Source organism: Aptenodytes patagonicus, chromosome 2 (assembly GCF_965638725.1).
Source record: "Aptenodytes patagonicus chromosome 2, bAptPat1.pri.cur, whole genome shotgun sequence".
Lineage (NCBI taxonomy): Eukaryota > Metazoa > Chordata > Aves > Sphenisciformes > Spheniscidae > Aptenodytes > Aptenodytes patagonicus.
Window position 1 is genome coordinate 35334848 of NC_134950.1, and position 26558 is coordinate 35361405.

Genomic DNA, 26558 nt, shown 5'->3' on the forward strand with positions numbered 1-26558 from the left:
AAAGTCCTCAGATGGTATGAAATTATACAACTCCATCAATTTTTTTAGATAAAAGACCTTTGTTGATCTCTAGGCCCCAAAAGGAGGCTCAATTTTTTTGTAGAATTGCTCAATCAACACCCATAATGTAGAGTCACTACTGGTAAAAGATTGTCTTGGGGAAAATGTTGCCTACTGTGAAAAGAACAGGATAAATATAAAGCTTAATCTCTTTAGAAATTCTTATAAGGCAACTGCAATGTGGTTAAGAACTTCTACCATATACACATCTAAGGTGTGTCCATTAAAATAAAATTTTACCAAAAAAATCTGCAAGTGAAAGAATTTTCAGCTGAACTATTGTAGCCTCTCCTTCTCTCTATGAAAATGTTTGTTATTTTGGTACCTTGATAATCCAGGGACTAACAGCAACAGCAAAGGACAATCTCTGTACAGGCAGGTGCTGCAAGATCATCTCCAACAGAGTTCAGACAATCACATTGGGCCTGACATGATTCAGTTCTTGGGAAGGTTTTTATTTTATTTCACAAGTGAGGTTATATTGAAAAGTGCTTTAAAAATACAGATATTGTTAAAATGCTTGTCAACATGACACGATTCTGAAATTCCAGAACTAAGACTCAAAAAGTTTTAGACAAAATGGATTAACCAAAGTTGAAAGGTGGAACCAACTCTTCAGCACAAGATAGGAGGAAACTTTCTTTTTTTCCTGGTCTCCCAAAAAGACAAAGCATTGCCATGTGGAAACTCTTAGCAGTGGGGCCAGCAGAGACACCAAGCACAAAGGTGGCAATGTGTTCTGGCCATATGCAGAATGAGTAATTTGTACTTCTGTCTGCTGAAAACAACAAATACTACAGTTCTTACTCATACCATAATAGCTCTATTCAGAAAAGAAACTAATTGTACCACAAACGCAGAATAAGAGATACTTTTGTTTTAAAGAGCTTGCAATCTACCTCAAGACAAGTGAAACAAAGGGAGATCAACTAAATAAATAGAAGGTATAGAGCACAGGGGGATGGGTATTACATGAAAACTCCCCACACACATAAGTTTATAGATGCTGGCTATACGAACCATGGCTGTGATTTATCTGCCACAGACAAAGAGACAATAGCTAGCAGACTGGAAGAATGGAGGATGAAATAATGGGGGGTTTTGTTTCAGTCGAGTTAGGGACAGTCATTGCAATGTCAAAGGAAAAAAAGAATGGGAGAAAAAAAAGGGTAAAAATTCTGTGGGACACTACTGATAAACCAGAGAACAACCTTTCTCAGGAACAGGGAAGAAAAGAAGTCGCCGTAAAATATGAAATGAGTTTAAGAATGAACGTCTGATCAGACCAAAGCCAGAAAAGGAAAAGTTTAACTAGATTCTCATGAATACTACAAAAATGGTCTTTTAAACATATCTTTTTGCATTAGTGACTTCTATTAATGTTATTTGCTTTTTCTCTTAATAACTTTGCAAAATCTTCTTCATTTACTGAATGCAAGTGGCCTAAGCACTAATGTAAATAAATAGTCATGTGCATATATGCATACATCCACATACATATATATGCATTTTTGAAACAAAAGAATTCCCAGGAATGTCACAAAAAACCATCTGTTTTGTGGAATCAACCAAGTAGATCATGGACTGCAATTTCAAATACATTTGCTATGACAAGTGGGCAAATGAATTCTCTATATCTATGAACAAATCTGTCTGTGAATACATGAAAAACTGCAAAGAGGACACACTTATTAAATAGATTATTCTCTATAAATACTTTGCCTGAAACTAGTTCAGTAATAAATTATAATGCACAAAATAGCCAATCATATTATTTAGTGAAAATTTCAATTAAAAGTATCTTAGCTTTAAAATAATTTAAATGTTAGCAACAAAAGAACATTGTAGAAAATTGCATAATGCTGATACCATCGATGGGAACATCTATACAAATATAGGTAAGACACATCTGTCTATATCTGCGCTAGGTGCCCTAGGACACTTCTGTAGGAAATGGAGAGGAATAAACATCTCTATTAGGCAATTCATCTCATACTGAGGTAGACACTCCAAAAAGGTCAAATGAATTCTGTTCTACAGATGCCTATTTATCTCCTTTACCACTATACTGTATGTACTACAAACTACTATAAACATAACCTAGAAGAGCACCTTCAGTGTAGATATCTTCCCTGACAGCATCTGAAGTTGATAAGAAGACTCCCAGCCCTGGTTTCTTACCTGTATTTATGTCCATTTTTTCCTAAAAGCAGTATGGCTGCACACATTTCTATACAATGGAGATGAATAATGAGATAGTACATCTAAAATAATTTTAAAGCATAACTCTATAATACTAATTAAAGTAATCTGGGACTTCTCCAACCAAAGTAAATACATATTCTGAGATGTTCTGCTGTGTAAGTTAAATAGAAACAGGCCTTCTTTCTCCTACAACAAAGTCTTTTCTAACTCACTGGGAAACTTTGGCTGTAACCTTTGATTGCAACCACAGGACTGAAAGAAAATCGTCTTCCACAAAATGGACTTTCACTGAATCTATTTTCACTGCCCCTCTTATACACATTAAGGACCCAGTTCCACATGCACAAATCAATTTACTTCCTGAATTGGAAGTACTTCTCACATATGTAACGCTAGTCAAGGACAAGAGTGTTTTCAGGACAAGTTACTCAGGTAATCTAATGGACATTCATCAGTTTCAAAATAACAGTGAATAAATATTTGCATATTATTTTCACACATTTCAAAGTGCTGGCAAGTAGTGAAAATCATCATCTGACCCAGCTGGTTGCCATACTATTCCTTACACAGCTAAAAGACAGTTAAAACACACAGTTTACTGGCAAAAATGTGAACTGCTTTCTCTGCCACTACATCCTGGCTCCTCCATAGAGAGATGACAAAGGAGAGGCATAAAAAAGAATTTTCTTTTCATTATTTCCACCCACTTCAGAACTAAACATGATGCAGAAAAGACAGGAAAAAAAAGTTGACTAGGAAACAGAACGACAAAAAAAGAAACAATATCAGTATGTTAAAATAATATCACAATGTGGATACTTTACACAAATATATGAAAATCCTGCTGCAAATATTTAGCTATCTACACAGATAAGAAATACCCAAAATAATGAGACTGTGGACATTTATTTTCAGAATAATTTTTTTTGGTTAGTTTAATCTGACAGAAGTTATGGTTGCATCAGGGTCTAAAGAGCGAGGGTTTAAATGAGTATACACTGCCAATACTGAACAAATTGGTGGGAATTTTGATAAAAATTGAAAATATGGGTCCAGAGACTACTGAAGTCTACACTGAGTTTTCAAATAACTTTCTGTATCTTCAGCAGCTGAGTACTACTAATTTAAATGGGAGCCTCTGAAAAAGAACTGTGCAAAAAAACAGCATATGGAGGAAAACTGGATATCTATATTATATCTTATTATCTTTACATTATAGCTTTTCATAGGATTTTATATTTCATTATATAATGCAATGCAAATTATACTTACATCAGAATAAATTTGTGTTCCAATTACACGAGCGTAGTGTGGATTTGCCTGCATACAGTTGCGAGGACAATACACCCTGAAATATCAAAAATAAACCACACACAGTTAGGAAGAATGATATCAGAGTATTACTATATCACATTCAACATCAGCATTGTTGAGTATAAATCAATTTGATGATGCAAACATATGGGTCCATACTGATACTAAAAGGCTGTCAGTTTTTGAGGCTTCGACAATACGGGTGAAAGCACTGCTGATGTAAGTTGTGGTTCTTAACAAAGTGCTTGAAAACATACTTCAACTGGTCTGGTCGTCTTCCCTTTGGATAAGCAGATGGTGTTCTTGTTCGACATACGTGAGGCCAGTAGAAAAGCCAGTGAGAAGAGAGACTGTTCACTCTTACATTATTATCTGTTTCTATAGCATCCTATACAAACTGTACAGTTGAATACCTTCACAGGAGAGGCATATCTGAATGAGGACCTGCTATGACGCTGATGATTTATGATTTAGCAACTTATAATGAGGGTGAGCACTTGGCATCTGTGGCTAAAATGAAAAACTTTGGAAGATAATGAGATTCCTAGCTGATTCCAGGAGATCAGAAAGCTACTGAAACAAAGACTGTATTCAACTGCATTTTGTTAACATTTGAGAAGAACTCTCTCTGTGATTCATGCCTGCTATAGCTCCAAAACGCACAGGAAAACCATGCGGGAAGCTAACAGCAGTACAGAAGGTGTCAAGCACATTGTTTGGTAACTGCAATACGCTACAAGGAAGAAGTGCCAGTCAGCTCCATGTCTACTCTGAGCTGTTGCATTTAAAAAATGGGTCATGCCCTAATGGCTTTGGAGCCACCCTACATGGGGCAGCCCTGGGCAAGCATTCTTCTCCTCAATGCTATCCATGCTCTAATTGATATTCGGAATGTCACACCACTTCAGCATGCTACAGTCTTATCAGATGGGTAATTAAAACAGGCTGGTGCAGCTAGGAAAGAGATTTTTGTCTGAAGAGAGCAAGATGTCAAAGAGGCCGTTTGAAGACCTGCTGATTTATGATTAGGGCATTAGAGGGAAAAATGAGGTTGTGCAATCAATGCCTTAGCTGATTATTGCTTGTAACTCCTGAGACTACATTTTCAGAATTAAGAGCATGCAGAGAATCTTGACTGAATCACTGCTGTTGTGAAGTTCCTTAAGTTGATGCATCAGAATTAATCAGTCATTTTTAACCTTATTTTTATTTTTAAATTTTCTTAAAAACAGACCCTATTTTTCTCTTAATGAAGCTAGTTTTAGTTTTTAATAATGAAGAAAAAAAGAAAAAAGATAGAAGTATAAGATTGTACCCATCCATTCCTGCATTCCACTCCTTCGCTTACTGCTCCACATCTTCCAGCTAGAAAGCCAGGAGTCATAGCCAAACACCAAACAAGTCCACAGACCCAAGTGCTACATGAAGGGATGTTTTCCTAGCAGTTCTGGCTTTGTACTTGCTTCCTGTATTGGCTGTAGGATTGCTATGAAAGTAATCCTGTGGATATCTCCAGCTTAGCTTGTGGTAAATCATGCTACAGTGTATTTACCTTTGACTCATCTATGGTTTTAAGAACTGTTACCGATTTCCTTCCTCAAGATAATGTGGCACAGGCTCCTTTCGAAGAGTTAAAATGTAGGCTTCAAAGAAATGGCACATACATTTAAAGCTGTTAACTGACCTGCAGACCACACCTTACCTTAACAACACATATTTCAATTTTTTTGCAAACATATTTGCTCACTCTATCCTCCGAAACTCCCAAACAAGTTGGTAACTTCTGTGATAAATATCTGTATCGTATCCTTTTATTGTATCTGTTTTACAGGCAAATAAACTGAAATAAAGTGTATTTTGCCCAAGGTGCATAGATTTAATAGTGGACAATGAAAAAGAAAAATGCATTTTACTTCGCACTCTTTGGTCTAACCAACAATGATTTCACTAAGATTTGCCAAAGGACCAAAGAAAGATCTTTATGGGCAAAAGAAAGTGAGATTCTCCTAATGTAAAAGCCTGTAGATCATCTTTACCTACCTTAGACCAAAGACTAAAATACCGGTAAATCGTTTCTGGCTTCACTTTTACAGCTACTGTTGTCACCTTTATCAATGACAACTATAGATAATTAGTAACTGACAGAAAATATGGCAGCACTTTGAATTAATAAGACTCAAAGAATTTTACCTTGGGCAGTGTGAGGCTGGTTTTTGAAATGGGCACAATTGTTCCACTGTTGTTTCACAGGTGATAGCTTGAACTGAAGAAAGTAAAACAGAAATGAATAAATGTGTGCTATTTAGAAAAAAACATAACTCAAAGTAGTACTGAGTTTATAAGAAATAAATGCTAACCTGTTACTTTAGAGACAGTGAAGGAGTTAGCAGACTGGTATTTTCTGAAAAAGAAATAATAGAAATAGTCAATAAATAATATCTCTCAGTGATTTCTTCTAGCTAGAATTGTTATTAGAGAATCTAGAAAAAAACTCAAGACATTGTCGCCAATCAATTTTTACTCACTGCACCCCCCCTCCCCAGTTGTGAATCTATTTATTGCAATGACACATTTAGTTGATACTCCCAGTGAATCTGTTTGAAAACCAGGAATACATGTTAAATTCTTTCAATATTTTAATTTGCTAAGAGAATAAGTGTGCTAGGAACAAATTATGCAATTTATTTGTCCCTCAAAATGTAGCAACCAAAATCTGTGACTGAGAATTGCCCAGAAGCATCCATCTACCAGAAGAGATCATCCACTTCTCCCCAAAGGTTCATTCCTACAAACAGCTCCAACACTGAAAAGAGTTTCTCCTGGCAGCCTTTTTGAAAAATTTCATTAAATTTTACTTTTGGATCTTGTGCCTATGTTAAATTATCACCAGTATCACTATAAACCCAGTATAACGTAACAGTCTGTTTTTCTCAGTAATCTTATGGTACTCAGATGTATCTGTTTCCTGTTGTTATATAAAGTCAGGTATATACATTCTGTTCTTACATCACAATTGATAAACACTTCTATTTTACTTCTCTTTATATCCTATTTTACTCCTCTGTTACTCCTCTTTTAAGTCATTGGATATGCCTCTGATTCTAACATTTTTCATCTGTAACAAAGAAGCTGATGATGCTTTTGGCACCCATAAAGTTAGTTATTATTTAAAAAAAAAAAAGGAAATTATTCCCTATTCACCTTTGGAGCAAATTACTCCTGTGTGCTCCATAGCACTGCGATTTGTATTCAGAAACTGTTTGCTTGCATTGGTTTATTTAGTTGTATGGCCCACGAATTTCACATTTGCTCATTTATTGGATTCCAATTTGCTTTCACGGAGTTAGCTCATACTTCTGTTGCCCTGGCATTGTCAAACACTTATGTGGGAATAGTTCACTGTATTCTATTGTTGATTAACTTGCTGAGATATTGTTAAAAATGGTATTCTATACTAAGAAAATGGAACAGTTGAAAAAAAATCTGTATTAGCAATCCTGATTATAAATCAAAGGAGCTGAAGATTAGGAAATTTGCTGTGTGTTGCACTGACATTCCCTTTTCTGCCTTTCTGTTTTGCAATATGCACTAGAGGTGAGATCCACCTCATTTCATCTATTCACTGAACAGATGAAATGTAGTTTATGCAAGGCTCCATCTAGAGACACTGGTGAGAGTCAGGTAGCTGCAAGGTATCCCCAGCCTTATTGATGGGCCTTTTGAAGGTTGAAACTTTGGTAAATCTTCTTTATTTATCCCAAAGACTTTGATTTATAGACTGACTTATAAAGCTGATGCCTGATCACAATATTTTGTAAATTCACTCTAAAAGGTGATGTCCTAAATACTATAGGACATTAATGAAGAATTATGTCATCTGCACGCACACATAGCGGCAGGAGTTTCCTAAAATATACTTGTAGATAGGAAGGTATAGATTTGGTCCTTTAACAGTCTTTTATCTATAAGGCATCTAAATTTTTTTTACAACATCTGAATCACAAAACCAAAACCAAAATGGCCATTACTGTTCAGCAATGATACGATTATCCATGCTCACAGCAAACAAAACCAACTGTTAATACCTCGCTCTGAGTTCTGATTCTCAGAGGACAGGTGCTAAACACACTCTGTAGACTGGACACTCACACAGTTTAGTCTCAGATGGCATAGAAACACAGAGATTTCAAGTGATGGGCAATCAATTCTTTCCAGTTTGAAGATTTTCTACAGTTTAACTACTCCTAAATTTGTAAGAAAGCTGGCTCCTAATATGTTAGTATTGATATAATCAAGATTTATTTCTCTCTGTCTCAAAGCATTTAAAAAAGAGTTATTTGTCTGTATCTTCATTTTTACGGGGGGTAACTTAAACCAAAAAGTTAGATCATCGGATGACCCAAAGAAACACATTGCTATCGATGCCTTAAGTGCCACCCAGGTAGCCCAAATTACAGGCCACTGAATTTAGTCTACCTGGTCAGTGTTTCTCTCTATCCTGGATTAGGTAAATCTGTTCAAAAGAGAAATTATGAAAGGTGTCATAGCATGTGGCATTTGTTTGCACATCACAGAGTGAGAGCACAGCCCCTAACGATTACCTATCTCCTTACCCTCGGGTTCACACCTGAGGTAAATATATCACTCAGCAAAATTCTGTTTTCTTTCAGTTTGATATTACTTACACATTAACTGTTACACACATACTACTATTACACATATACTAACTATAGACAGAAATAAGGACAGCAATGTACATCTCTGCAGAACACATTAAGATGTAGTGAAGAGTAATTTGCAAATACTATCTTAGATTCAAACATACTAATATCGATGATGTCCTATCATTGGATAATTACATATGGAAACAGCCAAGTATTCTCCACTTTTATGCACTGTTTTTCTGGTTTTTCTTTTAGCATGTCAACAAGTACTTGGACCTGTTTTCACATACCAGTCTTAGGGCAAGCACCTGAACAGTGTAGTACACCTCCAAATGACACTTCCACAGTATGCGATATTATTCCATCACTGGTCAATGCAGAAATTGTGCAAAATATTGGCGCAAAATATCATACGTAACTTGCGGAACTGTGATGAAACTATCAAACATATAGGAAGAGGTGCATTTTCTTCTTGGTTCATATTGTTCATATGCACAGTACAAGAGGGTCACTTCCAAACACAAACTTGAAAGATTATAGTCTTGTTAGCTGTCATAGATTACTGTGTCCATGGGCCAACCCTGGAAATACTACTAGCTTTGTACAAAACATGTAAAACAATCTAGTTCAGTGCCAGTATGTACTAGTTTTCTACAATAAATATATACACTTACAAACGAATTAACTGAATACTCCAAATATTGAGATTATTTAACTACAAATACTAACTTACTGCCCATGTGATTTTGTAAATTATTTCACCTTCTTTCACATCATTATTGTATCACTTTTCTGTGCACCATTAGACACTGGCTAAAGTTTCAGAATGGATACAATACCTGTATATCCGCATGCCTTTTATAGCATTTTCATATTCTTTATGATAAAAACTATGAACAAAATGTTATTATTGTGATATATTTTTGTATGAAATAAAAAGAAACAGGTGAAAACTTTCCATACATTTCAATTTTAAGAAAACTTACCCAATTGACTGAATGCCATTTCTGTAAGACTTGATAAAGTAATTTTTCCTTCCTTGCCTAGTGACATCAACCCAACCACCTTCATTGTCTAGGATGCCATAATGTATGGCAGCTTTACAAATACTGGATTGCTGAAAAACAGAGCAGGAAAAGCAGTTCCGTGTCAGACAAAGCCACTATTTCACATTTTAATTTATTTGTGAAAAAATCAGGTTTTAATTACAATGTGTCATTAAAAACTTGGTAGGTAATCTATTGAGTTTGATGTGTTCTATGCAGGTATTATTTCAAATGAAGAAAGCACCACTTTGCCTTACTCAGAAACAAACTATACTCACAGTATACTTGTTCACAGTACCTGTTATTTCCTATACTGTTTTTCAGTTCTACAGAGTAAATTACATATTTTCAGCTAGCATTAAGTTTACACAAGTAGGCCTGCCTTACTGAAACAATTCATATGAGTACACCCACAAATTTCTGTATTTCTCCTTAAGTCACACCTTCACATATTTACACCCAAATATGTGGACACAAAAATTCTATTTCTGTGCATGTATAAGAAATATGAAGTACATTTGGACAGTACATGCAGAATAGCAGATGCAAACTTAGAACGTCTGATGCTATCTTAAACATTTGGTGTAGGCTTTTATTTTTGGTGAATATTGATTTCTTAAAAATCCATTCTTAATATGATTTTAACTAGTATTCCAACAGAAAAGACATTTCATTAAACAATCTACTGGTACAAAATCTCATTTTAAAATGTTTACCATTTCATAATGTACACTTCCAATAACTTTGGCTTTGCTATCCAAACAGCCAGCAGGACATTCATACCTAATAAAATAAAATACAACTTGGTCTTAAATCCTGGGATTACAAAAAGGGAGAATATTCCAGCTCACATACAAATATAGCCTTTTATAATAATCTCAGAATGACAAATGTAAAATTTACCATACCTATTGCAAGTTGTTCCTTTGCACTGATCTCTTAGCCTTACTTCACATGAAACCATCTGAGCTAAAAGAAGCAAAAAGCAATTTCACTGCAATGAATTTGATACTATATAATTCAAATTTGTTGACCACTTGAAAATCAGGTAAATTCCTTACACATTTGCTGTGTGCTTATTACTTCATTTTTCTCACTGTCATCATTGCCTGTGGAGCCTGAAGGTGAATGACTTCTTGGCCGGCTTTGCGCCGCTGCGTCCTGGGCTTTGGATCGCTGCCGTTCAATCTCATTGGTTTCCTCTTCTGGTTCGTGGGGAGAATAAGGCCTTTCTGAATCCTCTGTTTCAGAAAACAAGGGAAAAAAAATCTCTCAGACAAAAAAATTCAGCGTTTGTGGAATGTAAATCCCTTACCATGTTTTGGTAACATGGCTTTGTTCTCACAAAATGGCGGATGAATACAAGCAAGAAAGGAAGGAAAATTTTCCACTGCTTCATAAGATGAAGACCTCAAGCTTAATAATACATCTCAAGTATCTTTCTGATTCTGAGAAAAGGTAGAATTTTTCTAGCACAGGCAGCACAACTGAGGTATGAAAGTGCTCTTAACACTCCTGGTTTAGCATCTTCTTTATGCCATCAGAAAACCAATAGAACAAAGGTGATATTTCTCTTGTACATTGGAAGAGTTTTAGCAAGTTCATAGATAACTTGTAATTAAAGAAGACAATTTCATAAAAACGTACACCTGAAACGAGGCCCTTCTATTCATACATAATGAAAATAATTTTGAAATACTCATCACTGAATCTACATTTCTTACTTAAGCAAGAACTCATAAGGAAGGTATTTGGGCACAATGGTGCAGCTTTTATGGTCCATGTGAATAGATGAATAACTTTCACAAGTTACTAACAAATATTGCTAAATTACTTGTACACAGAGTAAAACGAAAAGAAATAGCAGCTTCATAATATGCTGTTTAAACACTATAAAATATGAATAGCATTATGAAAATTGTAAGAAGTTAATAATCATCCTAGCTGACATTTTGTTTAATTACTGATGTCTTCTAGTCTTGTTCTTGATTTTTCTTATAGCAATGCACATGGCTATGTCACTGAGATAACATGTTTCCCTATAAACAAATAACTGCATAGACTTCCACTATAATTACAGAAAGGCATTAAAATAGCACACAGCGACAGTCTACAACTCTGTGTACTAAAAGCCCTCAATCAGCACTTAAATCAGCGGGAGTTCAGTACACTCCACTGCCTCTGGTGAGGCTCGGCCTCACGTATCATAAGTACATGACCTCATTCATCATAGTAAAGTAGGCCCCTGCTAGGTCTTTGGGCACATGCATAACATATTCTATTCCACTATGTTGAAGCATAATGAGGAAAGAAAGCAAAAGGAAGGTTACATTTCTCTGCCCGCTTATACTATTGAAATAGTACATACCTCTGTAACAAAGATTTTCTCTGCAACCTCCTCCAAAACTAGGGGGACATGCGGAACAAGGGCGGCCAGGTTTATAAGGAGCATGACCCCACCAGTTACCCCTTTACACCAAAAAAAAAAAAAATTAGCAAAACATGCCTTAATAAATGAACATTTTAACATTAAACAGCATTTAATATGTGGACAAATAAATGATGAAAACCAGCAAACACTTAGACCATAACATTGTTTTGATATACCAAATGCACAGGAAGTAACTGAAAAGTTCATGAAGAAAAAAATGAAGTATTGCCGTAAGCTGCTGTAAGATCTTTTCAGATTGGCATGGCACTGTAAGACTAAATTCCTCAATTACATGAGAACAGGCTCCGGTCTCCTAAATGGAATATTCTATAGAATTTTATCTTAACCATGGGCTTCATGTTACACATTCCTTAAAGTCACAATGGGGAGATACATTTATTTTTCAGACAAATACCACACTACAACAAAGATCTCTGATGTTGTATGCTAAAACACAGGCCAGAAAACTGAAGCTCTAGAAAATCACAAGAGTATTTGTGCAGCCAAAGGCTGCCTTGGGAACAATGCTCTACTTTGTAATAGTACAAAAAATAGAAAACCCAGACTGATTTCCTTTCAGATTATTTCCTGGATTATTATAAAGTATCTTGCCCACTCAAGATATTATTGTGTGTCAGCCTACTTACTTAGGAGAATAATTGCATACAAGATAGACTGCTTTTGGCCAAATCTGTCCCCAGATGTTCATGTTATGACACAAATTAATTGCACAACCGATTCTGCTACTTGTAGCCCAAACAACCTATGGAAAAGGAAAGAGAAAGGCATGTGAAAACCAAAGCTGATTAACATAAAATCAAAACTGTCTCCAAACTTCAACGTATAAAACCCAAATCACAAAAGTGATGTTATATTCCCTCTGTTATAAATGAGTTGAAGTGACCTAATTACAACTGTCAAAAGGCCATTTGGTTATATCCATAGTAGAAACAAAAGCTTTACCTTGACACAAAAGATATGGCTCTCATTTTATATAAATGGTCTAAGCATGTATTTGAAAGTGTAGCAAAATGTTTACAAAACATGATCTGAAGAACTGATTCTTGGAATTACAACTAATAGATAATCGTGAGTTAGAAGAAGTTAGGTTCCTGTGCTCTGGAGTTCTCAGCACAACCTAAGGACCCAGAGGGGTTTAGATTGGTTAGGCTGAGAGAATAGATATTTGTCAGCAGTGAAAGGAGGTAACATAAATGGTAAAAGTATTCACAAGACAACTCATACACCGAAAAGACTCAAGTCATGGATTTTAAATGAATATGCTTTCATGTCATTGCAATCTAAGGTGGCTGTGCTCCTTTATTCATCTGTTGAAACCATTTCCATTGCAGATCTCAAAATAATCTGAACGACAAAGGCTGGAACGTTCAAATTAGAAAAATATGACAGGTGCTAAACTTGTATTAATTCAAGATAAGCCAACTGCGTAGTTCCAAAAGGATTTAGGAGTTGAAAGAGCTAGGTACTGTGAAGAATTAGTACCACCAAGAACTAAATATATGTATTGTAGATCTCGCATGTAATGGATAAGTGTAATTATAGGTATTTTTACAAAAATGGTGAGTAAAAATATTGAGGTAATTCTGTCTTAAAATTAGATACAATTGTAAATTGTGCTAGTAAACAAACAAAATAAATGTTTAAAAAGTAATCTTTTTTAAGTTTTCTAATATTATATTGAATATTATACATGGAATTTAGTATAATCTGAGGATCACTTATTTTCCATTCACTGAAAACATGACTGGTTCCCCTCTGGAAAAATTCAGGCTAGATACACAGATTTCAGAAGTACGAATAAATTAGTTCTTATGCAATTTCAAAATCTTGCTGAAGTTAAAGCAACATGTTAAAAACTCTTGTTGATCTGAGGAATTCACCTAAGAAAACCTTTTTTTTTTAAAATGTGCTGTTTCTTCAGCATATTACAGAAAGGACTACCAGCATAACAGCACAGAGACTAGATTATACAAAGTGCACTGAGCAGTAACACTCAGTACTGAGTTTTGTGAGCTTTTTCCTTAATCCTGTCAAGGAAGTGACAATTATGAGGATGAAATCTAAAGATTTGTATGACAACACTACTCTATGTCACCAATACCCAAGGCTTGTAACTAGGGAGTCTAATAACAAGCCCCTTTTGTGCTTTAGTGCTATGGTATACACTGCAAAATTAGTATGTTCTACATGCCATACAGCAAACCAACTGGAGGTCTTGACTGCTCTATTCCATAGCTGACAAAAAACAAACCCACCTACATACCTGTGTGTAATGCGTACAAACAGGACCAGAGCATTTGTAAGGACAGTATGGGTTGCATTCATGAGGATGGGGATACGTGAAATCTCTCACTTCGTCGTACCATGCTTGGACATGAAATGTTGGAGGTCTGTACCTATGAAAGCCAGTAGCAGTCCATTAGATCATTCAAAAGTTGTAGCTTCTACCATTCTACCTTTAAGCAAATTTTGTTATATTTAAAAAAACAAAACCATATATAGTATAAAACAGTATCTTAAACTACCTTCCCCAGTGTGCCCCCAAATTCTGCCCAATTGATGGAAGAAGGCTTGCAGGCCCATGCTCCCATAGACAGGTTTCAGCCCATGACTCTGCAGATCTCTCCAGTTCTGTGTCCCACGTCTGAAATTTGAAAGAAAAGAAAGGGACATCTTAGAAATACTTGGTTGATATCTCTTATTAAAAAAAAAAAAAAAAAAAAAGAGGATAGGCCATTTTTAAAGCTTCTGTTACTGGGGCAGAAGAGTGAAGAAAAAAGCAAGACTTGACAATTGTATGCCCTATTTGCATTACATAAGAAAAAGAAAATGTTTTCACCAAAAGAAAAAAAAAAGTTTTAATCCCTGCACAGCATTCTTTTTAAAAGCATGTGCAGCCATGCTGCAGTGAATAAAAGAAAAATATGAAAGTGAAAGGCTTAGTACAACTTTCCAAGCTAATTTAAGTGCATTTTCTGTCTTGTGAGATTTCTTTTTAGTAATAGGCACTTTTCTTAGCCAAAAGGGTATTATCCAACACACTTTCAACATAAGGCTTTATTTCCTCTAAACCAACAGTTTATTTGAAATGAAAGTGCTTTTCTCTCCCTTTTCTACAATCAGCTTTTGTTGAAATAATACACAGTGCAAACACAAAATATGAAAACTAGAGTAAGGTTGTCATTCATTGGTTTTATGGCTAGGTTGGCAAAAAAGGAGGCATTCCTGTGAGTAAGAGGCATGCTTAGGACAAGTTAAAGTAAAAGATTACAAATTATTGTTTATCACAATTGTTTATCCTTATTCTTTAAGGGACATGGAAGAATAGGCTTGTAGCTGAAAGGCAAATGCAAGTTTCTTTCTTTCAAAAGCATACTAAAACCTACTCTTCTTGAAAGAAATTGTACCATACTGCGTATGCACAGTTTTTACTGCGTTAAGCTGGGGTTTGCTCAAAGTGGTCCCTCTTATACAAAGTATCCACATACCGTTGCTTGACTTTTTAAATCTCCTGATAGTTGCAGAAGTAATTTCCAGGTATCTGACTCTCTGATACCAATGCTCAGGTTAGGAAACTGAAATATTTCCAGGAAGGAAACACATTTCTTGATAGGAGCTCAATTATTTCTTCATAAGTTCAGACTAAGTTTCTTAGAGTGAGACTGTGTTATCTAAATAACAGTAATTCAGTATTTCCAAATGCAAATTCCCATGCAGACACTGGAGATCATGTCTACAAATTTTTGGCACAGATTAAAGGTAAAAAACTCCTTTACACAGCCAAAGAATACAGAAATATAACAAACAAATTCCATGTGCTGGAATTTATTTTTCTATTGATTTTGACATGCAGTTTTCACCTTATTAATCAGATTACTCATTAAAAACAAATATGTCCTTGGTTATGCAAGACCATAGTTATGTAAAGACTTTAATATCACCCAGTTTAATACTAGAATATCTGTTCTTGGTTCTCTTCTTCAGAAGTCTCTAATGCATTGAATTCCATTTTCTCTGTTATTATTAATATTATCAGCAAATAAGAAATTTACAGGGTACATTTTGACTCCCAAAATGCAACATTTATTTTGACAATATTACTCTAACAGTATAATAATGACAGAATAAAGCATTTAACCCACATATGGATACAAAACCCACTGACTTTAGGAAACAGTAGGAATTTTCTATTCACCCTACTGGGTCTGTATTTCAATGTCATAAGCCATAACATCCTTCAATCTTCATAAGAAAATATTCTTATCTTAAATAAGAAAGTTTTACATGATAGTTTGTATAAATCTTTTCCTCTTCCCTTTCCTTGTCACACTGTCATAAATAGTTCTTCTTCCTATTGTACCCACTGTAAAAAACAAAGATTAACACACTTCTTCCACATACATAATTTTTTCTTATAATTGTAGCTTCATCATTCTACAATGGAATCACGAGACTGTAACATTTTAAAACAAATGCCACAATATATTCTCTTGTAAAGCATCCCTCCACATTTTCAACTCTGAAAACAGCAGTCACGGTTAAAGGAATTGTGCTGTTGTTGTGGGTTTTTTTTTCTCCACACAAGTTTCAAAATATTTTATGCAGCTATTTTAACTGAAATAGTTATTTTTTTGGAAGCTCAGAGCTAGGCAGTCAATAGTAGCTGCTTGAACCAAATCCTCAAGCTTGTGAAGTAGTTATCTTTAACAAAATTTTCTTTTAAAGACTGATGATAGCTACAGATGACAGAGCCATCCAGAACTCTGCAAGAATAGCCTTTTGATGAAAAACTTAAATTCATCGTTAATCCTCCTGACAGATGAACACCCACACTCCAAGGTATTGTTGAGATTGGATACTGTCTTCAGAAAAGGTCCTTCTTTTTTAACTGTTTCTCTGCCTTCATCCAAGTATAAAATATTGTCTTCACTCCCCCCTGCTTGCCTAGCCAGAGATAGGCACGCTTCTAGGCCACAACCTTAGCCGCAGCAAAGAAATAATCTTTATGACTGAGCAGGTGGGATGCAGCAAAGCTCGTTGCAGGAAGCATAGCACAGGAGACAGTATCAGCTTGGGGTGCTTGGATATTTTTGCTCATTGCACAGTCATTCCTTACTCCAGAAAAGGTTGGTATATGAGCTAGACAGCTAACTCCACTCTTCCCAAGAATGGGTTTGTGTGTGCAAGATTATCTCAGAGAGGATTCTGCACAATTAATTAAGGGCAAGAGGTGATAGCTTAAGGTGCATCATCCTCTTTCTTTTTATGTTAGAGTTTAAATCTGTCCCATTAGTGCCTTCCAGGGTTTTTATTTACTACTGTTTATGGTGAAGTGAGCCTCATCATAGTGCACTTTCCTTGAAGCAGTTTCATTTATGATTCTGCTCTGGAGTCCTCTAAGACAGTGATAACATCAGCCTCCCTTGGTCACTGCCCTTCCATGTCAATCATAATGACAGGTCTAATGACAGAAACTCCACAGTCATCAGTTCATGACTTACATGACGGAAGGGAATGAAGGAATAGGGAAGTTAGAACTGAGCTAATCACAATTTTTGGCAGTTTTCACTGAAAACAAAAAATTAGAGGATTAAAACCAAATTTTGTTTCAATTGAAATGTTTCCATTTTCCTTTCTCTGATCAAAAATTAAGAAGTATTCTAACTAGCATTAACAAGCTAGACAATTGTCATTTATTAGTGTGTCAAAGAAATAAGAAATCTTTAAAATGTATTAAGAAAGTAATTATTTAGCCTAATGAGATATACTGTTTTAATTAGCATGGTAAATTTTTATATAAAAATATCTTTGCATCATTTATTCAGTTATCAACTGTTCTCTAAAAACACCTTTAGCAATCCAATCTTTGTAACACTGGAGAAAGAATATGATTTTTAAAACTTGAGTAATTCATATTTCAGTACCTTTGTAAAATGTCCGTGATACTGTCTCATGGGAACTGTCTCGTAAATCAGAATTTAAATACCAGCATAAAAAGGCAGGTATCTTTTTATCAAAAATATGCTATAAAATTTCACAGCATACATTTCATACACTCATTAATTTTGTTTTAAGTTTAATCACTAAAATATTGATTAAAAGTAGCAAATAAGAAGTTTTATGATAAAAATAATCAGAAATCTAACAGTAAATAGTTGTTTAAGGATTAAATTCACCCAATTATACTGCCTAACCCAAACGCACAGTAGGCTGATCAATCAACAGATAACCCCCCAACTTCAAAATGTTATGACATATCTGGAATGTATCAGATGTCAAAAAACCTGCACCTGTATTTTGAGTCTGCAGCAAATGATGCCACATGACTTGCTTTTCTCCCCGATGCATGTACCACACAATAAAGTCACTCCAGAGGAGTCACCTATTCAGGAAATTCTCTGTATGTACCATAGAAGACAGGACTCACTCATTTGTTTCTCAACCTTTAACACCTAAATCCCTTATTTCTAAAGCCATATACAAAAACTACCTTGTATGGATATCATGCAGATATAGCTAGCACAGTTTATTGACAGAAAACGCTGCCTATTATCCTGCCAGCCAATGTTTAGTTTGATCCAGGGTTTTTTTGGATGAGAAGGAGGTCATGAAGAAGTATCGACCTACGGTACAACTTAACATTGCTGCTTCTTCATCAAGACTATGTTTGAGTTCAAATATACCATGATTATTGTTGTTAATGGAGCCAGTTATTTCAAAGCTAATTCAGGTATCTCAGTGCCAAATTGCAGTCCACAGTATGGAGGTACACCAAGTAGATTACCAAGCTATAGCTTAATTTATTCTTCATTTTAATTTCATTTAAGTATTGTTTTGGGGTGTGATGGAGTAAATCTCAAAACCATTACATATTCAGATGTAAAAAATCTGTGAAGTTTAAATCACATATAGGAAACAATCTCTTTAATTGCAGTATTCGTCATCCAACAGTCTCATTTTCTCACCAAAGCCACTGCTTCCTGAAGTGTCTGTAACGGAAGTTAGAATTAAAATAAAACCTCTCCTAAGTTACATCAAATCTATGAACTATTCTGGAAGAAATGACCCAGGTTCCAAAGAATTTCCTACAGATCCAAGTCACCTTCTTGATTGCCAGACACTTTCAAAAGAAAATTAAAAGGGGATAAAACACCAATAACCTCCTAAAGTCAGTAAAAAAAGGTAGAAGGGATTAGAAGTCACAGTTACTTGGGTCTCCAACCCCTACCAAGACAGAAGTAATACAACACAACTCCAAATCACAATGTAGAAATGAAAAAGTTTTTCTCAATCTCCAGGATCACTCTAATGATTTTTAATAAAAAAGGGGAAACCGATATCCTAATTTCTGATGCAATTCTTGAGAAGACTTTAGCTTAAATTTATATCTGACTACTCCAGTGATGCAAAAATTTTACACAGGTGTTAATAAGATTATGAACAGGTATGGAACTTCTCAAAACAAAGTAAAAACTTGTAAAAGAAATCTGACAGACTGGAATCCCATACCATAGCTAACACAGAGTAAATTAGCTTAAAGGTATTTTTAAAGGTCATTTCTACAGTTACGTATAGTTGGAACTTAAACAATTCAAAAGGTTTTCTACTGCTTTGCCAACATGCCTAATCATTGCTTCAGAGACTGGATCAAGAACAGGAAGAAGCTGCCTTAGATCAGTGATGCCACCTTCAGTTTTGTCCTTTTCTTCCAGTAGTTAAGATAGGAGATCCAAATTTCCTTCCTAAATTAATTATTCTGATTGAAGTTACACAAAGAAAAACTGAGCATGTTAATTCTAAGGACTAGAAGACTGTTAATTTTAAAGTATTTTCATATCAATCCAGCCAGATTAGCTCTAAATATAATGCATTTTATCATATTTGTTCTGTGTTTGCTCACATAGCAGGCTAAATGAAACAAACACATAAAATATACTATATAAGTATATAAAACCTACCTTCTTACTGGAATAGGAGTTTTATTCTTGTGCTCTTAATAGCATTCCCATGTTTCACTTACCTGATGGCAAGCTTTTGGCTTCAAACAATGAAAGCATCTCCATATACAAAGAAAGATATACACATATGTTTTCATGTTTCATTTCATAAAATTCAAAAGGCTCTTGTTTTCCTAGTGTTCCCTTCCTCCTTAAAACAGTGAAGAAAAAAGATACAGGCAGGAAAGCAAATGTGTAAGGAAAGGTTTCCAAAAACACATAGAAAGGTCCATTCAGAGCAAGTTACACCATGAACTTCAAACAAATATAGAACTAATTAGTGAATCTTTAAAATGCCAAGGTGCTTGGCATTTTCAAAAAAGCCAGAATGAAAATGGAAGAATATGAAGAGTCACAGCATCATAGGTATTTTACATCCTACCAGAAGCCGGCATTTCTCATGCTTTAACCACAATGTCATTAGTGATATTAAAATCTGGCTACTGAAATATATACTGAGCTGACATAGTTCTGATGCTTTAAACTTAATTCAAAAAGTTCTTCCACAACATTCATCATCATCAGCTGGTATTTTACAGGTTTAAACTAAGGACACTTCTAAAACAACTTAACTCTTTGAAACAATTGGTACAGAAAAAGTTTAAAAGAAATCTCTGCATAACTATAGGCAAGGATCCTTTTGCTTGATGAAGGATGAATAAACCCTTCAAACACAATTACTTAAAAAATACAGGAAGTTGTTTCATTTCATAAAAAGGGTGACCATGATCTTTTGAAATGTAGGTGTGTGCAGCACCTGATTCTTCACCTGCTAGTTCCCTCATTCATGCTCTGGCATGACCAGGTTTCAATTAATTTGCAATATCAGATTTCTTTGGTAAATACAGGGTACTGCTGGGAGCACAAGAAGATGGAATTGCAACTAGGAAGCTGATTCCCAGGTCTGACAAGCATTTTGACCGGCAATTGTTTGGTACTATGTGCAAGGTAATTCAACCTGTTTATCAAGAAAAAGTATTGTTCACATTGTCGGAAAACTACATGTGGTCTACCTTCTGGATAAGGGATCATCATCAGGGTTGGCTTTCTACCTTGAGACAGAGAGACAGGTAGACACTGAACATATCACCAACTGCTCAGCACCACAAACCTACTTGAAGCTATTCCTTTTGCTTCACAGAACTCTGTTACAGTAGCAACAAATGTAAAAGGAGTTGCTAGCATGTCTTAAATTGAAAAATGTCCTTCTACTTTCCAAATACTTCCTGCATTTTTTACTTCCAAGAGAAGATCACTCAGTGATGCTAATTATAAAGACCAAAAGATGTTACCCAGCAATGGGAAGACACAGTGCTACTGCAGAGATTGGGAGAAACTAGAGGTTATATGCCCTCTCATCCATCAGTAGTCACGACGTCAAAGTGGTTGTAGCTACCAAGTTAGTGCCTCTCTTTCCCTCCCTCTCATGTAGATCAAGTTCATATCTGCACCTGGCTTGAGGTGCAACTCAACGTTCTACTTTTCTGCTTCCAACATAAGAGGGTAAGACAAGTGCAAATCAACACATACTCAAGTCTAAGAAAATGGTACCATTTTGTGCTCCACAATCTCTTCAGTGCCATAGTTTCTTCCCTGATACTATTGAATACAGGGTTATCATGACAAATACAGCTTTCTGGCTCATAAACTACATTTTCCCAGAGTAAAATTTTCAAGATGGCCTTTGGTTCAGTGCTTTCTAACCTTCTGCATATGTAAATAATTGTGCACCAAAACTCCAGGAAATAATGAGTGATCACCCTTTGAAATGCGAAATTTCAGCCTGTGAAAACTTGATACCATTATCCTACCTCTTTTCTATATTATACTTAAGCATTGAATCTTTCCTAATTTCAGCTTTCACAGATAACTATTTGTATCTAACAAATTAACTTCTTTATAACTGCAGTCCTGCAGACTTTGACTTCATCAACTTTTACAAGTCACGTACATGGCTTTTACAAGTCATGTACCAGTTTTACAAGTTTATGGACCTGGCTTCAACTACAAAGACATTAATCTCTTATATTCCAGTCTGTATCTGATGTTTCATCTCTCTGAAATTTTTCTTCAATTTTTGTCCACATCTGCTTTAAGGATGGACTTTATAAACAAAAAAATACTATTTTAATTCAGCTACAGACAATGATATCGCCACAAGTCTACATTTGCTCTGTGAGCATACAGGTATACGTTTCTTCTGATTCACACAACTAATCATCTGGTACATTAAATGGTGCTAACAGCCGAAGGGTTTTGGGTACTGTTATGCTGAGAGCTGATGGCTGGAGCATTGAATACACACATATTCCTGAAGACTGCAGCAACAAGCGACTTTAGACATCTATGTTCTTATGAAGACAAAGGATGGTGTTCCTCTCTCCTCCATTATTGCCTACTGGTCTAGTTCCAAGTGGTGGACAGATTCATTAATCGAGACCTTCCTCTATAGAAACAAATCATGTTTTTATTATTCTAATAATCTTTTTTTTTTTTGTGGGATTCACAAGAGCATGTCTGTGCTTTGTTGAATAAAATGAAAAACTGAACTATTTGGCAGAGATTGCTGAGTGTTAGGGTAGTGATGCTGATCATAATTTTAGAGATGCTTATTGTGCTTCAGTTTTTGATATAAAAATTTCCAAATTCAGAAGGAGAGGACCAAAAAACAACAAAACAGGCATAGGTATTATTGAGTTTGCTGATATTCAAGATCAACATCCTGCAAGGCAGACTTCCTCAAGCAAGTGTTATCCAATACCTAATCAAGATATTCTCTTAGCTTTTAACCTTGCCAAATGTACTCTTCCTAAAACCCCTAGGTCATGCAGACATGACTAAGTTCTCAAGTAACACTCCTCTCTATGATAATCTTTTCTTCTAATGAAACATGAACATTCAGAACAGAAGATCCAGATGCTGGAAACCAGCTTCTTAGCCATCCACGAGGACATATCTTTCTCTGTAGAAAGTTACCACCATAACCACTTCCCTTTTTCTCTTGTATCCTCCTGTGTGACAGAAATGGTCTACATTAACTTTTTAGGTTCCATTGCTGTGAAGCGTGTTCCTCCCATGGTATAAGTCATCCACACGCAAAACCCCTTAGTTCAAAGCTCAGTGCTGCTCTAGACTTGATTTCATCATCTACTCTGAATAGTCTACCACTGACAAGATGGCATGGTCTATAGCTCAGATGCTTCTGCTATCCAAAACAGTACAGCCACACAGTAAAACTGCTATTTCACTATAGCAATTTCACATAGGCACTATGTACAGCAGGAGCATTGGCTAAACTTCCAGCCCCTGCAAGCATCTATTTTACAGTAAAAGAAAACATTTAGCTCTACATATTTCAGCCTTACAGTCTCAGTGGGGTTGTATACTTTATCTAGTGTCTTCCTGTTTCAGCTTTGGAAAACAACTTGCATATCATCTGAGTATCATGATTATTTATTCTATTTCTGCTGCATTTCGTAGAGTTCACACAGATCTACTATCTAAAACATTCCCTTTCATGAAGCCAGCAGTCAGGAAATGATGCTGGTCTTTTAGACTGGGTTGCAATACCACCATGACTGAACTCAAAGTGGATCAGGGTTTATTTTTTAATTTAGATCAGGAATGTGCTTTTGAAATGAAAGTCCTGATCACTCCCACTTACTGTGCATCACAGAGCACTCGGAGTACAAACTGGATAAAATGCCAGGATCTGTGCTCCAGGACTGCATCTAACACTTTGCAGTTGTTCATGGATATTCAGTCCACACAGATTAGACCTAGTTTAAAATAAAAACCCCTGAAATACAGACAGCATGAATGTCAGGTCCTTAGCGCCAATTCTTCTGCTCTACAAATCTGCTCCTATTGCACCACAACACTTGCCAACACAGGCATTGCCTTCATCAGTATGTTGTTAAAACCTAGTGTGCCATCAAAGACATTCACACAGAATGGCACTATCAGCGTTTCACAAATGTTTCACATACACTAGACTAGCTGAGGCTAAAACCCAGGTGGCAGATTAAACTGAATGGTAGTAGGAGTTACTGACTCCAGCAGCCGACTCTTCTTCTACCCCAGAAGGTTACAAGTTTTGCAGCAGGGATGTTGCATGCAATATAAATCTTATGAATGCTTCTGGTTTACAACATATCACGTTAAAATAAACCACAACTAACATCAGTTTAACTTTACAGACTGGACTACAAATTGTGGTATTTAACCTCTGCCAACATGGGGTTCAAGTAGCGTGTAGACTGAAACCAATGTTCTGCTTATAGAGGAGCTGATGTTTCAGTGAGGATACCGCAGTTTAAATTACAATTCATCAACAGCCAAACTAATCACATGGGGTGGGATTAACCTCCCCTGAATTTAAACAGCCTCAAAGCAGATACCTACATCTGAGCTAATTATCTAAATTACCTTTGCAGTTACATAGACAAATAAGCATCTATAGAGGGAGATAATTTTAGCTACCCACCTTTAATTGAGATAAACTGTGTGTTGGAAATTCTCATTTTTCTCTGCTAATTATAAAGGAGACTGGCTCAAATGCAGACATCTGCACCACAGACATCAAAAGCTTGGTGAGATGAATCCCACCATTTGTGTTGTGTGAGTGTTAAATCAAAAGAGTACATTCTGATCCAAGGCAGACCAGCATAAGTGAGTCCACCAGTTATACCAACTGATATTGCAACAGAACTGGCAAGTCTAATAGCTCAAAAGCTGTTTTCCAGTAAAATACAAAAAATATAGTGATAACATTTTAATTGGAGAGATTTTCATATACGTAGGAAGGCAGAAAAAATCATATGGAATGGGACTATATGGAAAGAAAAAAAGAGCTAAAATTTAAGCTCAGTAAAGATGGAAAAGTAAGTACAGTGGGCACCACTGAAAGTAAACATTTACCATGGCATAGTATAAATACCTCATTGCTGTATACATTCTAAATATAGGGAGAGAGTGGTAAAATAAATACCACAGTACAGTATGGGTATTTATTTACTTTTTAATAGAATCCACTGTATTCTTTAAGACTAATGACACTGAGAAGGAAAAAAAGGAAAGATGAAACACAGAATGAGAAATGCCATGAGCAGATAAGCCAGAAATACAGTTAAGAACTACAAATCAGCTGCATGGCACCAGCACAGAATGACAGCAAGGTACAGCTGAAAATGACTTCAAGAGGCTGATCTTGACTGTATTCTATCTAGCCTCTTCCACTGAGCCAGAATCATATATATGTGTATTATCCACATTTTTTAAATTAAAACTAGTAACAGTCATTTCAGAATAATATTTACTGTAATTTTCTTGTGGAGTTTTATGACTGTAAGAGTAAAGAGGATTTCCTTGGTATGCGACCTAAACCTCCTGCCCGGCAATGCTAGCTAATGTTTTATTGCCAAGAAAAAAGAAATCACTCTCTTTCCTGTAACAATCTTTATTTATTTCCCAGATTAAACAAATTCGGCTGCTTCATTCCTTCAGTCTTTCTCATAAATCACATATTGTGTGTTTATAATCAATCAATAATTAATCTCTTTCATTCTCTCTAGAATGGCTAGACCATTCTTAAAAAATGACCAAAACTGGACATTGCATTTCAGACAAGGTCTCACCAGTTTCACACAGAGAAGTCTCCGTTCAAAGATTGCTGCCTCATATTATTTTTTAACTCAGAGCAACTCCTGCATCTTTTTATTGCAGTGTTACCTCTACATTTTATTCCTTGTATTTCACCTGTTTGATTTCTTCCTTATTCCATACCTTGCAGTTAAATTTCATCATGTTGATTCCAGGCCATTACTTTCACTTGTCAAGTTCTTCTAATTTTGATTGTGCTCTCTATAACAACCCCAACCTGTGCCCATGTTAATGTATTCTGCAGTTTTCAAATGTATTCTTTGCTCACACAAGTCATAACCTAAGTGCTTAACCAAAAAGGGATGGGCTCCAACAGTGCCAACACCTTCAGCCTTCTGCCAGCTAACAGGGAGCTTTTGTCAATTTTCACTTGCAAAAATGTCGGGGTGGAGAGTGTCAAAAACTTTCCAGAGTCAAAAATATGACACCTATTACTTCCCTCTGATACACTATGCTGGTTAATTACTGGGTCAAAAAAAAAAGTAAAATAGATTGGTTTGACATGATCTCTTCTTGACAAACAGACATTGGCAGTTTTCATCGGCTTGGCTTTCAGTTATGCTTAGGTGAGGCATTTTCACCCGTACCAAGACTGCTGAAGTAAGTCCATGGAAACTAGTGATAATTGGCACATCTGAAAAGTCAATAACTTGCACACGACTCAGATGCTTACCTTCAGTCGTCTGAGTTTGAAAAAAATGTGTCCTCCATACTAGCCCGCGGTCCCTTACAGTATACGGCAGAATGACCACAAAAACTCAGGAGTACTGAAACACCAGACAACTCTCCTTGAAAATACAAACCCAACCATACTAACTAGTACTGGTATATCCTTTAAGCACAAAGAAAGAGGATAGCTTAAATTGTTCAACTGTCCACTACCAAGAAAGTTAGGCATCCATTTCCCGTGGGAGGACTACTGCCTGTCTAGAAATGAAATGGTAAGGACCTTACATGCTACCATGTGGTAGACTGGAGTTTAAAGAGCTTTAAACTGGGCAGAGATCCCCGAATAGACCTTGAGGTTTCAGCTACTCTTTTGGAAAAGAGTAAAAAGCAGGAAAACTGTGGCTTTTGCCTGGAAACAGGAAAGCGGTATGAGGCCAAAAATATTGTTCCCCAACACTGAGTAAATTGCACCAATATTTAGAAGTATCTC

At 35.8% G+C, this 26558-nt stretch overlaps 1 protein-coding gene across 5 annotated transcripts in view; it reads right to left on the reverse strand.

The window, feature by feature from the left end:
• The window catches only part of CRISPLD1 (cysteine rich secretory protein LCCL domain containing 1), a 44140-nt gene that overhangs the window by 6771 nt on the left and 10811 nt on the right, over nucleotides 1-26558 (reverse strand). For 4 of the 5 annotated variants that reach the window (XM_076329526.1, XM_076329531.1, XM_076329527.1 and 1 more), the window contains 11 exons: nucleotides 14267-14385; nucleotides 14005-14137; nucleotides 12368-12483; nucleotides 11658-11758; nucleotides 10351-10530; nucleotides 10198-10258; nucleotides 10006-10072; nucleotides 9230-9360; nucleotides 5937-5980; nucleotides 5770-5842; nucleotides 3538-3613 (listed from right to left, as the gene is read on the reverse strand). In XM_076329526.1, the coding sequence (XP_076185641.1) occupies nucleotides 3538-3613; nucleotides 5770-5842; nucleotides 5937-5980; nucleotides 9230-9360; nucleotides 10006-10072; nucleotides 10198-10258; nucleotides 10351-10530; nucleotides 11658-11758; nucleotides 12368-12483; nucleotides 14005-14137; nucleotides 14267-14385 (1101 nt within the window). Of the gene's footprint in view, nucleotides 1-2256; nucleotides 2291-3537; nucleotides 3614-5769; nucleotides 5843-5936; nucleotides 5981-9229; nucleotides 9361-10005; nucleotides 10073-10197; nucleotides 10259-10350; nucleotides 10531-11657; nucleotides 11759-12367; nucleotides 12484-14004; nucleotides 14138-14266; nucleotides 14386-26558 lie in introns of those variants that run through there. The other variant, XM_076329529.1, reaches the window with a different exon arrangement.